Consider the following 14,663-nt stretch of genomic DNA (forward strand, 5'->3'; position numbering starts at 1 on the left):
AAGTGAGAAATGAGCTTCTTTGTCTTTGATTTGTCTATCGACAAAGAAATTCTTGAAATCAGAAATTTTCATCTGTCGCTATTTCAACTTCTGGAGGTGGAGCTTCTCTTTCAACTTCAATTGGTGCATCCAGATCACGCTCATCATCGATTATCATATTATGTAATATTTTACATGTAGTTATTATGTCATATAGCACATTTTTTTCCAAAAACGAGCCGGACCTTTCACAATTGCAAAACGTGATTGGAGAACTCCGAAGGCATGCTCAACATCTTTCCTACATGCTTCTTGTTGTGTAGCAAAATATTTTCCTTAAGGTCCCTTGGTTCATAAATAGTTTGCACTATGATTGACTATTTTGGATATATACAATCAGCCAAATGATAATCCATATTATATTTTTTTCCTTGAATGATAAAAAATTAGCATCAAATGGAGTAAATCATGTTAATATGGAACCCTTAAAACCAGAGTAAATTTCTTTTTTGTTATTTAGTGTTTTTTTCCAACATAAAACCTCTCACTACTTACATTTATTTCAATATTCAACACCATATTTTTTTTTATCTTTTAACACTCTACATCATCTTTTCTCTCTTCCACCTAATAATTTAACAATCATTCAATTATTAAACTCTGATTCTGTTTAGTAAAATTTACCACCATAACCTAACATATAAATAACTATATTTATGTCCTGCGTGTTGAGCGGAAATTTATTTCACAAGCCTTTTTCTGTTCTCATCATGGACACGTTTTAAGAACTGGAAAGAGACATCATCGACCACATGTCACGTCTCTGCCCTGAAGTCATCATCAACCCCATCGGTCCACTCTTCAAGATGGCTCATGCCATTAGCTCTGACATAAAGGGAAACACCTCCAAGCACGTGGATGAATCCATTGAGTGGCTTGACTCTAGAAAGCCATCCTCTGACGTTGTTTACATCTCCTTTGGTACTGTAGTTCGCTTGAAGCAAGAGCAGATCGAAGAGATCGCTGACGGCCTTCTAAACTCTGGATTGTCATTTTTATGGACTGCGCAGCCTCCCATGGAAGGGTATAACGAAGAACCATATGTGTTGCCTCGAGAGCTTGGCGAGAAAGGGAAGATTGTTGAATGGTGTCCACAAGAGAGAGTGTTGGCTCATCCTGCGATTGCTTGCTTCTTAAGTCACTGCGGATGGAACTCCACAATGGAGGCTTTGTCTTCAGTCTTCTGGAGTTCCTGTGGTTTGTTTCCCGCAGTGGGGGGATCAGGTGACAAATGCTGTTTACATGATTGATGTTTTCAAGACAGGAGTGAGACTTAGCCGTGGAGAGGCGGCTGATGAGAGGATTGTTTCAAGGAAGGAGATCACTGAGCGACTTCTTGAGGCCACCGTTGGGAAGAAGGCGGTGGAGCTGAGAGAGAACGCTCGGATGTGGAAGGAAGAGGCTGATGCTGCCGTGGCGTACGGTGGATCATCTGATAGGAACTTTCAAGAGTTTGTGGAGAAATTGATTGCAGTAAAGTCTAAAGAAAACATCAAACAAAAGTAAGGTCTCGTAAATATCTTATTGATACCGGTTAATATGACGATGACGATTTAACGTTGTTTATACAACGTTGTTCACTATATTGTATGGATTGTATAAAACATTTTCAAACTATGGTGATGAATGGTATACCACTTGTTTACGTTTTCATATTTTCCTATGTTTTACTATTGATATATAACATGTTTTCATGCTTTTGAAAAGTGATTCTACAATTTAACTAGAGTGTTACAAGTATAACTAGTAAACACAAAAGTGATTAGTATACTAAAATTAGATTTTTTCAGCGTTTTCTAATTGTTCGACAGAAACTTGAATTCAATTCTTCTCGTTAACAATTATTCAATTATTCCGTTATTTTGCTATTTATTTGACATACCTATAACTCGTAATTTTGGGTAAATTTCAAATGCTCATCTATGACAATGGATCTTTTTTTTTTTTTCGCCTATGACAATGGATCTAACAAGAAAAAAATACAAAGGAGATTGTTCGATATAGTTCAAAAAAAAATTATAAACTGTGTGGTCGCCATAATGTGGATCCACAATGTGGATTTGGCTATATTTAATATAGCTAAAATATTTCAAGAACTTTAGGAAAAGTCTACCGAATGATTTATGTTGAATTGGCAGCAATAACCAAAATCTTAGGCACTTCTTTACCATGTGTAAAGTAAATTTTTTTAAAAAAATCTAATGTTAAATTATATTCAAAGATAAAAAAGATTTTTTTTACAACTTGAGTTCAAACTTCATCCAGAGTAAAAAAAACATTTCTATCATTATTAGTGTAAAGTAAATTTCATTTTCTCTAGCATCAAAAAAATTATGTTAACCATCATCAAATGCCATTTTCATATGCCCTAATTTTTGCATGAAACTTGTGAGTTCCAGGTCCTTGCCATAAGTCCAAATCAGTTTTGTTCTTGCAATTAACTATCATGAAAATCAAAATCGAAGGTTTGTCTGCGACTCAAATAAACAACGTCTAGTTGTTCTTTGTAAAATTATTTATCCTGAAATTGTTGTTTGGACCAAGAGAGTTTCTGAAATTTATGGAGTTTTAGCCCACAGCTTCGCGTTATCCATAGAATACACAATACCATGACAAACAAAAAGCACGAGAGGTGATTCATCGCTTTGGTTAATCGCTATAGTATATTTTGTTAGGGGTGATATAAAAGATAAAATGTGCATATCCATACTGTATAATATTAAAGAACACTTCTAAATCCACCAAAATTAAATAAACTAAATAGGATTGCAATCTTTTATTCAATACTATCCATTACAACAACAAACGAGATGAAACTGCCGTTTAAACAAAGATAAGTATAATAACAACATATTAGCTCCAATTATATTCTAATTTAGGCGTTTCTTTACCATGTGTGAAGTAAATCCCATCCTCTCGAAGATCCCAAAAATTCTGTTTACCATGATCAAATGCGCCGCTGCCAGACTCGAACGCTCTAATCGTTGCCTTGCTCAACGCTCCAAGTTTTTTTGTTATGAAACAATCAATTTTGTTCTTGGGATTATATGGAGCATGAAACATAAAATCGTAGCTATGTCCAGGGGTCAAGAAAACGAAGCCGCCCATTTGTTCTCCGTTGAGTTTACAAGAAATATCGGCATTGTCATTTGGACCAAGAGAATTCTTGAAATGTAAGCCGTTTTCAGCAAACAGCTTCGCGTTACCTAACCCAACACACAATGTCATGACAAACAAGATGCACGAGAGGTGATTCATAGCTTTGATTAATCGATTTAGTATATTTTGTTAGGGGTAAGATGTATCTAAATGAAAAGACAAAATGTGCGAATTTATACAGAAAATAATTATGAGGTCACATTTAATTATTGGTACTTTTTAGAAAAAATAGTCAAGGTTTGACTTTTGTATATATGGGATGCATCAATGACGTGTTTGTGTTTCCTTTATGAGATGCATCAATGTAAGCACATACGGTAAAAGAAAACATAATATTGCTTTTTAAGTGTGATATATTAAGATTGGTTTTGTTAAGAATAAATCACTAATACATTCTATTGCAGATTTGTTGATAAAATGTGCAGATTTTAGTCAAAAATTAAAAAATCCTTATGGAAATATTCTAATTCGGTAGAATAATGGTGAATTGGTAGTGATTAAAGTGACTTTTAGTTCGTCACTAGATGAATACCCGTGTATACACACGGGTTTTCTTTCAATTAATAATTTTAATTTAATTTTTTAGAAATTTATGTTGTGATTATCTAAATTCAATGTTTTATTTAATATGTGCATAACATTTTTACAGAATAAAAAAGTTAACATGCTAATTCTAAAATTGAGAGAACTAATTATATGAATTCATTATTGTTGATAAAATTTCAATTGTAGTTGTCGACATGTGGTAATCTTTAAATAATTTCTATTTCTCTACTAAGTCGACTTTCTTAAAAATTTATCTATATCTTCCATTTGAATTAAACCACTGGCCACTATAATTGTTCTTCCAACGAACTATTTTGGTCAACATGCACTCTATTAGTAGGCTCCATGATCCTCTCATTCCACATAGCTAGTGTGTTCTTAGCTTCTTCAACTTTCTTATACAACTCGTCTCTTTTTAACTCCTCCATTTCCCTTTTCTGTGATTTACTCAGAGATTTCTTCTCAGATTTATAAACCTCCAATTCCAGTTTTTCTTTCATTTCCCTCACTTCCAAAACCGCACATTTTCTTTCTAAATCCCTAACTCTCTTCTCAATCTCAGCTCTCGCTTTCCTCAACCTCTCTCCTTCCTCATAGCTTTCAAATCTCTCACCTTTCTTTGTTAACCCTTTTTGGATCATTGTACATTCACTTCATGGTGTTGTTAAATTTTAATTATAAAGGCTTTAGTCTCCCAAAATATCAACCAGAAATTCAAAAGAGCAATTGAAGTGTTGCCTGTATGAAGTTGGTATAAACTGGGGTATGATAAATTTACATGAAAATGAATCAGTTCAGAAAAGTTGATGAGCTTAAAAGAGATTTTTATAACTTGACGTGCTTCGAGATATTTAAAAAAGCTAGTATTTCTCCATTCTAACGTCATTTTTGTTCCCTAAATCAATGCTGTTCTTATCTCAGTGTCATATTTGCCAGTGATCAGATCTTTTAATCTAGTCTTACTACATCATCAACAGAAGCATAAGAAATAAAGACTTATACACCTGAGGCTGCAGATTCAAAAAGATCAAAAAAGTGAAACTATGATCATTAACGATGAATCAGAAGAGAAAGAAAAACTTCATTTACATGAAACTTCAAAGCTTTTTCTTGTTTTGAGCTGTGGACATTTCTTTTGTTTTTACCAAAGATATGTGAAAATCCAACAAATAGATTGTAAAAAATTTCTCTCCTGCGACATTTCTCTTTTTGCGCTTCAAGTCAGGTTATTTACTCCACTTTTGATGCTAGTAATTAGTTTTTGCAAAATTAATACGACATAGAGAATTGAGGTTGAATTAATCTGATTAATAATTTGAGTCATTTGACCATCAATTAATGAATAAGAATTTGAGTGTTTTTTTTTTCAAGCTGATGTGTCAAAATAATAGGAGCTGATGTGTCAAGTTTGTGAGACACAACCCACTCTTTATATAATAGATTTTATACGGAGGTATTCTAAATTATTTTTACATTTTAATTAGATTTACACTAAAATTGTAAGAAATTAATACAAAATATCATCTTATTATTTGTTTTTATAGACTTTTCTCTGCTTGGTCTTGTCTTAAAATGATTTAATTTTAGTAGAAACCCTTTACTTTAATGGTTGACAAATGGTTCATTAATTCTTTTACACTAAGAAGTAGTTCAAATTATCGGAGAATGCCAATTTAAAGAGGCCATTTTATATGAACTTTCCAGCATGATGCAAGTAAAGTCCTTCATCATGTTCCAGTGTGTCAAGGTAAAAATGTTCCCTTGGTGCCCGATATCACATAGATCTACAAGGTTGGAATGTAAACTTGGAGAGAGTCCATGTTTATATGAACAGTAGGTTAATCATGGCTTGATAATTTAGCCATGATTTATTTCATTGCTCAGAAAAAAAGGAGACGCTGGACAACTTCAAGATCAAAAAAGATAGATAGGTAGTCATGTTGAAAAATTTCAGGAAAAAACAGAGAAATGGTTGTTGTCTATGTAAGAATCACTGAGAAATGATTTTCGCAAAAATAAAATAACTATAATAAAAGAAAATTAAAAGTGAATAGTTTACAATGGGTGGCACAACACCGCTTCTCCAATATATATAAAACTGTCTCCACCTTTCCACATAGTTAAAAAAAAAAAAAAGAATAAAATCAGTTTCTTGTTTCCTTAAAGAAAATAGAAAACAATGGAACCGTCTCTTCGTGCTCATGTGATGCTCGTATCATTCCCAGGCCAAGGTCACATAAACCCTCTTCTTCGTCTCGGAAAGCTCATAGCCTCTAAAGGCTTACTAGTCACCTTTGTCACCACAGAACAGCCATGGGGCAAGAAGATGCGTCAAGCCAACAAGATTCAAGACGGCGTGCTCAAACCGGTCGGTTTAGGTTTCCTCCGGTTCGAGTTCTTCGACGACGGGCTAACCGACGACGATGAAAAAAGAAAAGCAAACAACTTCCATGCCTTCCGACCACACCTTGAAGTGGTCGGAAAACGAGAGATCAAGAATCTCATCAAGAAATACGAGGAAGACAAGGAACCGGTGACGTGTCTAATAAACAACGCTTATGTGCCTTGGGTATGTGACGTGGCCGATGAGCTTCAAATCCCTTCGGCTGTTCTATGGGTCCAGTCTTGCGTTTGCCTCGCCGCGTATTACTATTATCACCACTGGTTAGTAAACTTTCCGACCAAAACAGAACCGGAGATTAACGTTGAAATCCCTTGTTTACCATTGTTGAAGCATGATGAGATCCCAAGCTTTCTCCACCCTTTTTCTCCCTATGTACCTTACGGAGAAGTCATTTTAGACCAGTTCAAGCGACTTGAAACCCACAAGCCTCTCTATGTTTTCATTGACACTTTTCAAGAACTAGAAAAAGACATCATCGACCACATGTCAAACCTTTGCCCTCAAGTCAAATTCAGCCCTGTCGGTCCACTCTTCAAGATGGCTCAAAACATAAGCTCTGACGTTAAGGGAGACATCGCCAAGCCAGCGAGTGACTGCATGGAGTGGCTCGACTCGAGAGAACCATCCTCAGTGGTTTACATCTCCTTTGGGACTATAGCCCACTTGAAGCAAGAGGAGATTGAGGAGATCGCTCATGGTGTTTTGAGATCTGGCTTGTCGTTTTTATGGGTGGTTCGGCCTCCCATGGAAGGATCAACCGAGAAACCACATGTTTTGCCTGGAGAGCTCGAAGAGAGAGGGAAGATCGTTGAATGGTGTCCACAAGAGAGAGTGTTGGCACATCCTGCGGTTGCTTGCTTCTTAAGTCACTGCGGATGGAACTCGACTATGGAGGCTTTGTCTGCTGGAGTTCCTGTGGTTTGTTTTCCGCAGTGGGGAGATCAGGTTACTGATGCGGTTTACTTGGTCGATGTTTTCAAGACAGGAGTGAGACTTGGCCGTGGAGCGGCTGAGGAGAAGATTGTTCCGAGGGAAGTTGTTGCCGAGAAGCTGCTTGAGGCGACGGTTGGGGAGAAGGCGGTGGAGCTTAGAGAAAATGCTCGGAGGTGGAAGGAGAAGGCGGAGGCCGCCGTGGCGTACGGTGGATCATCTGATAGGAACTTTCAAGAGTGTGTGGACAAGTTAGTTACGAAACCTGTGGTGAGAAAAGAGGAAGGAAAAAGCTAGTGATAATGTCTCGTAAGACTCCAAAGTGTTGATGTAACTCCAAATTACATAAACCACAACTTCTTCTCCACTTATTTTATATATAAAAGACAATCAACTTTCTCCAGCTGAATGACACCTCAGCAGTCGAGAAAGTGACACCTGTCCCATTTTTAATAAAATAAATAATTAATTAAATTTAGAGTGATTTTGGTTAATATTAATGGTTTACTCATAAATTAGCTAAGTAGGAATGATAATTTATAAATTAGGTAAGTATGAAAGAGAAAACATAATTAAACCAAGTATATCTTTCTTTTTTTAATAATTACTAAAAATGCCATTGGTCAAAAAACTTATTTTCTGACAGAACATGTGATAATACTATTCATCACAAGATAGATATTACTGTTCATCAAAAATCGATGTCCACTGTTCATCACTAAAAAATATTGTTAACGTACTAATATTAATATACATGATAACTATTATTTTGTTAACGTTTTATATTGAATGTTAACGTGCTAACAATGATAGCATGTATATTGTATCGTTAACATTATCCAACAATATTGTTTATCTGATTGTTAACTATTTGATTTCACGATAACTATTATGATATCTTGATAAATTTATATGTTACATGCTAATTATATACTTATCATGATAATTCAATTATCATATCATATGATATATGAAATATCAATTAATTTAACATGTTACATGCTTATGACATGTTTATCATGTTAATTCAGTTATCATATTGTTACAGTCTTCACCATCATTCATATCATCACAAACACTATCATCAGCTTTCACTTTCATTTTCATCACCTTTCTTCGTCGTTTTTCTTCTCCTTTTTTTCTTCTTTTTTCTTTTTCTTTCTCCTCTTTTTTTTTTCTTCTTCACTGTTGTTTATTTGATGAGAGAGAAAAACAGAAAATGTAATTACTTTAAATAGATAAGGGTAAAATGGATTTTTTATAGTAAACTGTAGTGATGAGTAGTGACGATGAAAGATAACTAATTATAACATTATCTGTTACTATTTATTGATATTACTTTAAAATTTAAAGCAATTAAATTAAAAAACATAAATAAAAATTAATATATACATGTATATATATTAGAATAAAATTTAAATCTACTTTTAATATATAAAAACTTATAAATACTGTATAATACAAAACTTTTAAATGCATCATTTTATGTTCTTTTTTCAAGTGATTTAAACATATAATTAAATTTTAATTCAAGTGAAAAAAATATTGTGACTGTAGTATAAGTTAAGAAGTTTAAAAGAATCTTATATAAAACTACAACTAAGAAAATTATAAAACACAAAGAATATTTAATAAACGAATAAAAGTTATTAAAAATAATAGTAAAAAGATGGAATCGTTACAAAAAAAAGGCATTTTACATCACTTATTTTCTAGATTTGTATTAGTTATATATGATGCAAAAAAAATTTAGATCACTAAAATAAATGATTCTGAAAGTGATGATGCAAATAATTTGCATCAGTTATAAAAAAATTTACATCAGTTTTAATAATCAATGTTAATATGTATCAATTATAAGAAATGATATTACATTTACATCAATTAATATACTTGATGCTAATATTTGCTTCGGTTATAGTAACTGATGTCATTGTATATATCATTTCTCAATAACTGATGCTAACATTTATTTCGGTTATAGTAACTGATGTCAATGTATATATCATTTCTCAATAATTGATGCTAACATTTATATCATTTATAAACAACTGATGTTATTTTTATATCATTTGTACTTAATTGATTTTAACTTTAATATCAGTTTTCAAAAATGATTGCAATACTTGTATCACATAAAATAATTGACGCACATGCATTTTTGTAGTTTGCATTGTTTTGTAGAATAATGACAAAAATGTAATTACATGGTTAATCAACACAAAAATGTTATACATGGTTTTTTAAAAATATAAAAAAATGGAATCAATCAAAAATATTTAACCAAAAAAATAAAAATGTATATTTCTCTCTGATATTCAACGTATATTTTTAAGTGAATTATTACGTTTTCATACAAAAAATAAAATAATAGATTTTAGTTTCTGATTATTTTAGGGAAAAAATAGACTATTTGACATAACTGGTGTAGAAGAAATTACAAATAATATATTATCAAGAAAAACCCGAAGAAAATATAAAAATTTTAAACGCAAAAACATTGATAGTAAACATAAAATTCAATACAAATTCTTTAAATATATATTATTTAAAATATAAATTAAAACAAAATCTGCGCATATGCGCAGGTTCTTTCCTAATTATAATATAATGTTTTCTTTTTGTTTTTGCTATTTTTTTTTTGAGAAAAAAATCACATCGATCTTATCTCATGCTAATATCATTATTTTTTATTTTTTATATTCATCAGTTCGATTTATAAGCTGACTGAACGCTTCGGATCTCATTACTATTTCTTCTACTTGATTTCCCACCTTTTAACGCCAAAATAACTTACCATTCACAGTAAGTCTTAAGTTTTATTTGGATAGCGAGGGTTACTCATATCACACATACATTTTTTTTGGTAGATTTTGAATCAGATTTATGGTGCATGCATGCGATTGTAAACGCAACCGCAAGAGTTGGCTTAACTGAGCTTAAGAGAAAGAAAAAGAAAACCTTGTAAAAAAATGATGAAGCATAAGATACTAGTAAAAAGCCTGACCAATAATACATTGACGAGATTTTTTATTTATTAATGGTACTTATTGAAATATCAGTGTAATTGAGCCGATAGGTTAGAAGGCGGCATATATGTTCTTCAATAACACCTTCTGTTGTGCTCAAAGCTCCCCTCTACATGAGGAGATTTAAAACATCCTTGTTTTGTTTTCTTCAACCTCTTCAAAATCAATTTAGTTTAAAATTTTACCATAGATAAAACGACAAAACAAAAATTTTAAAGCAAACTATTTTTTTTTGTTCTCATATTTATGATTTAATGTTTGTTTATAGGACTTTTCATCTATTTTGTCTATATAGGTATGTGTTTTCATAACTTCAATTTTTCAGAATTCTTAAACATAAGGTATATAATACAATGATTTGGTGAAACAAAAGTGTTACTAATGAACATAAGTAGATGATTCTTTGCCAAAACAAAAAGTGGATGATCTCTTAATTTTCACTAATTTCACATCTCTTTCGCCACATTTTTTTTCCTGTAAGCACCACTACAATTTAAAACGAAGTTAGCCTTGTGATTCAAAACAAAAATTCATATTGCATTTGAATGAGCCTTTGCAGAAAATTTTCACTAACACTGGAATTTGTGTTTTTTCATCAAAACTTCGATTTTACTTTTTGCCAAAACTTCCAAATCATAAAAAAAATCCTGTCAAAACCGCAAAATTACATTCTTCTGCCAAAAATGCAAAACTATATCTTTCAGTTTAACCATTATCCAAACGGTTAAATCTCGGTTTTGTACTTAAAAAAAAAACTATGTATGTACCAAAATCAAAATGAAAATGAAAAAAATTTGCAGCAAATTATTTGATCTCATCTTCAGTTCACTTTCGTACATGCAAAGATCACAATTTATCAAGTTCGAAAGTCTTTTAGTTGATCAAGTGGATCGCACTGGTGAAGAAGCTCACAGCATCTGCCTCACCAGATAAAGACTCGGCCATTTCACCTGCACCAGTTACAAGAGAAGAAATTGGCGAGAGCTCCACTGCACGTGATCCTGAGTTCCCACCGGGAAAGGAGGATTGGATCAACCCAGCCACCGCATTTCTCCCGGATTCACCCAAAAGCAGTTCACCGAGGGAGCCAACACCATCTTGCTCCACCTCCTATCCCTCGTATTATGTGGGATCCGACTTCAGTGATTAAAGTAACTTCTCCAAACCTTTGTACATATGCATTTTGTTCATATCATTTCATTTAGCATCTTTTTTGTTTTGCTTTTGCTTCTCTTTCACGCTTTTATAACTCAAGAGACTGCGTTATTTAAGTGTGGGGGAGGAGCTTTGTGTCTACTGATCACGTTTTCTGTGTTCTTATTTTCTCTTTTGCATTTTGAGTCTCATATAGTTTAGTCTAAGTGCATATAAAAACCCAAAAAATCAAAAAATCAGAAAAATTTTCACAAAAAATATCATTCTAGTTGCATTTCACATTTTTAGGATCAAGTCTAGCTGCATCATATAGGCTGCATTAGTGCACGAGAGTAATGATAGGTTTTTCCTTGAGAGATCATCACCTTGAGAATCTTGATTTCCATGCTTGTTGATTCCTTAGTGCATGTGAGGCTTGAAACGATCTGAATCTGTGAAACAACTTTGAATTTGAACTCAGCTCTAATAAGTGAAAACCTTTGAACCTGACTTGTAATTATCTTGTGATGCATTGTTTGTGTGAGCATTGTGGATTCACGTATACACATTTGAGCTAGAACCCATTGTTACCACTCTTTTCCTTAGCTCAAGTAGCTGAATCCGCATTTGGATCAGTTCTCCACACCCTGAACCCATCTTTCTTTCACGCCTAAAGCATTTCGTGTGTGTATTGTGAGGCCACCTTGGATCAAGCTTAACAGAAAGTGTTAGGTTTAGAGCGATACAAGTCTCATGAGTGTCTAGTTCCAACATTAAGGAACTATTAGGTCTAGGCTGTGAATAAGTGTGGGGGTGAGGTGTCTTTGAGTGGAAGTTTTGAGAGAAAATATCTTTGAGAGAGGAAAGAGTGAGTGTGTAAAAATGAGAGTGATGAGAAGTGAGGGTTTGAAAAGAAAAGAAATCGGTATTGGGTCTTGTGTTTTAAAAAAGAAAGAGAGCTCTAAGTTTCTAAAAGAAGGTATGTAACCTCTGAGTGAAAAGAAGAAGAAAAGAAGCCAAAACGGCTCATGTGTTTAAAAAGAGAAAGTAAGAGGTTAGATAGGATAGCCCAAGTTTTGAAAAAGAGCTATGTGTGTGAAAAGAAGATCCCAAGCCGAGAGTCTAAAAGAAAAGAAAACCCTTTTGAGAGATGAAAGTGAGTGAGAAAAGAGTTGTGAGGTTCATTGTGAGCGTGTGAGCTAGAGGTATCTTTGGGTAACGCGAGTGAGTTGAGTCTTGCTCTTGTATGCATCGGTTGCTCTTTACCTTTAGCATTTTGTCAAAGCTTTGATCGTTCATTGAGAGATCCTTAATTGCATTGAACCTTGCTTGTGCATTTGAATGAGATCATTTTAATCTCATAGCCTAATCCTTAGCCAAACATTGCTTGCTTGAACTTGCATCACTTGATTCACTTGGTAAACGCTTAATGAATGTCAAAAATCTGAGGAATGAAGAGAACTTGTGGAGATCGTTGTTGAATTTTGAGCATCAAAGTAGAGTCTTGCATTGCACTTGGAATTGGCAACTTGGAATCTGAGTCTCTTTAATTTGTGATCGTTTCTCTCTTCATAAGGAATATGAACGCCCATTGCATCCAACCTCTTTCTCTCATTTGATCTTTTTGCTTGAGAACAGGCAAAGGAAAAGTGTGGGGGAGTTGATATGTTCATAAATTACATCATTTAGATCGCATTTTAGAGTTCAAATCATGTCTTATCTCATGCATTTTAGGTCCTTAGGCATCGTTTTAGACCTTAGGGGTTGCATTAGATCCCAATGTGTCTTTGCATGGTTTGGAGTCTTTATCAGGTGTTTTGGAAGTTGTTTGGAGTTCAAGAGGTGTGATCAGGAGTTGAAACGGTGAAGAAAAGAGTTAAAACCTGTTTGCACCTGCGCGCATCAAAGATTTCCAATCCGGGGAAGCTTCTGGTCTGAATCAGTTAACAGGGTCTTCATCAAAGTTGGAGATGATCGAATCAAGATTCCATAACAGTTGTAGTTACTGAATTCGGAGCAGTGAGCAGAGAGATATCGCCACCGGGAGACACACCTGTCTCGCATGCATTCTAAGCTGATTCGATGAAGTTTAAAGGTTACGTGAGACTATGCCTTTCCAGGCCGATTCAGTTTACAGATCCTTCATAAATATTCAATTTATTTGAGTTCTATTTCCAGAACACCTAAAATCATCCGTTGGAGTTATAGACTGAAAGATATCGTCTCCGGAGTGAACACAGGTCCAGGAGCTGTTTTCTTACCATTCTGATGCAATGCAAAGATGAGCTCTCCGGGGAGCCTTCCACTTCCCAAGCGCTGATGGTTTCTTCTTCAAAGTTTGAGCAGAATGAGTAATCTTGATTGTGGAGTTTTTTTCAAGTCATTTGGAGTCATGTGCTGAAAGTTATTACGACCGGGAGACAAGCGGGTTGATACAAGCTTCAAGAGTTACGATTTGTGCTAAGTGTTTAAACAGGCCTCGGTGTCGTTTTCTCGACATTGCCTAAGCCGAGGCATATTCCCTGAAGCTTTTTGGTCTAGACCTCGTGCTAACCCCTCGGTGTATCAAAACCGAGGCACACATGCTGAAGAAACGAAGCTGAAAATGACTAAGTGTTGAAGCTAGACGTCGGCCTTAAGACCTCGACATTGCACGTCGGACCTCATCTCCCTTGACCCCTCGGCCACCTGACCCCTTGGTGTATCTATGCCGAGGTCCCTTGTCACGAACCCAGATCAAGAACAAGGCTGATATAACGAGTGCACGTGGAGATGAATCAAAGACTAGGCTTCATGTATGTTCTTGGTGAGTTCTTCATGAGTTCTTCACTTCAATCTTTGCTCACGTGCACCCCTCGACGTCTACACCTCGGCATTGAACCCAACGACCCAAAAAGACCAGTTCAGTACCCGGTTTGTTCCGGGCTGACCCGCATCACTTAGCTTCACTATATATAGTTTTTGAGACTAAAACCCTACTTATCTTATCTATTTATCTTATCTTATCTTATCTTATAGAACTTGCCTCTTTTGTGAAAACTTGCTGCTTTAATTGATATCTCGTTTTTTCATTAAAGATCTTGTTCTCTTTTATTTTATTTTTTATCATCACAAAAATTCTAATCATGTCTAGCATCACTTCTTGCAAAATATTAAGTGTGTTCTTCATGATTAGTGAGTAGTTCCATTATGAGGTTTTAGATAGTTAGATTATGGTGCTGAAATGCTAGATTAGTGAGTTTAGGTTCTAGATCTGCATCATTCATTCTCTACTAAACCGATCTCTATGTTGGATCCATGAACATCACATGTGATCTAGATCTGAGGTACTTTCACGCCTGAGAAGTATTCGCTGAAATACCTGAACCAGGTTTAGTAGAGGTTTAAGAGTCTTTCATCATGATAATGATAGTTTGCTTCTC

At 34.4% G+C, this 14,663-nt stretch overlaps 1 protein-coding gene and 1 pseudogene across 1 annotated transcript; both read left to right on the forward strand.

The window, feature by feature from the left end:
• The first annotated feature begins 695 nt into the window (after positions 1-695).
• Positions 696-1,545, forward strand: LOC18028142 (annotated as a pseudogene).
• Positions 1,546-5,729: 4,184 nt separating this feature from the next.
• Positions 5,730-7,476, forward strand: LOC18028144 (UDP-glycosyltransferase 84A3). Its single transcript, XM_006414439.2, has one exon. It carries the CDS (start codon positions 5,924-5,926, stop codon positions 7,373-7,375), a length of 1,452 nt encoding a protein of 483 aa, XP_006414502.1. The 5' UTR covers positions 5,730-5,923; the 3' UTR covers positions 7,376-7,476.
• Positions 7,477-14,663: the final 7,187 nt, after the last annotated feature.

This window comes from Eutrema salsugineum, unplaced genomic scaffold (assembly GCF_000478725.1).
Source record: "Eutrema salsugineum unplaced genomic scaffold, Eutsalg1_0 scaffold_1, whole genome shotgun sequence".
In the NCBI taxonomy this organism is placed as follows: domain Eukaryota; kingdom Viridiplantae; phylum Streptophyta; class Magnoliopsida; order Brassicales; family Brassicaceae; genus Eutrema; species Eutrema salsugineum.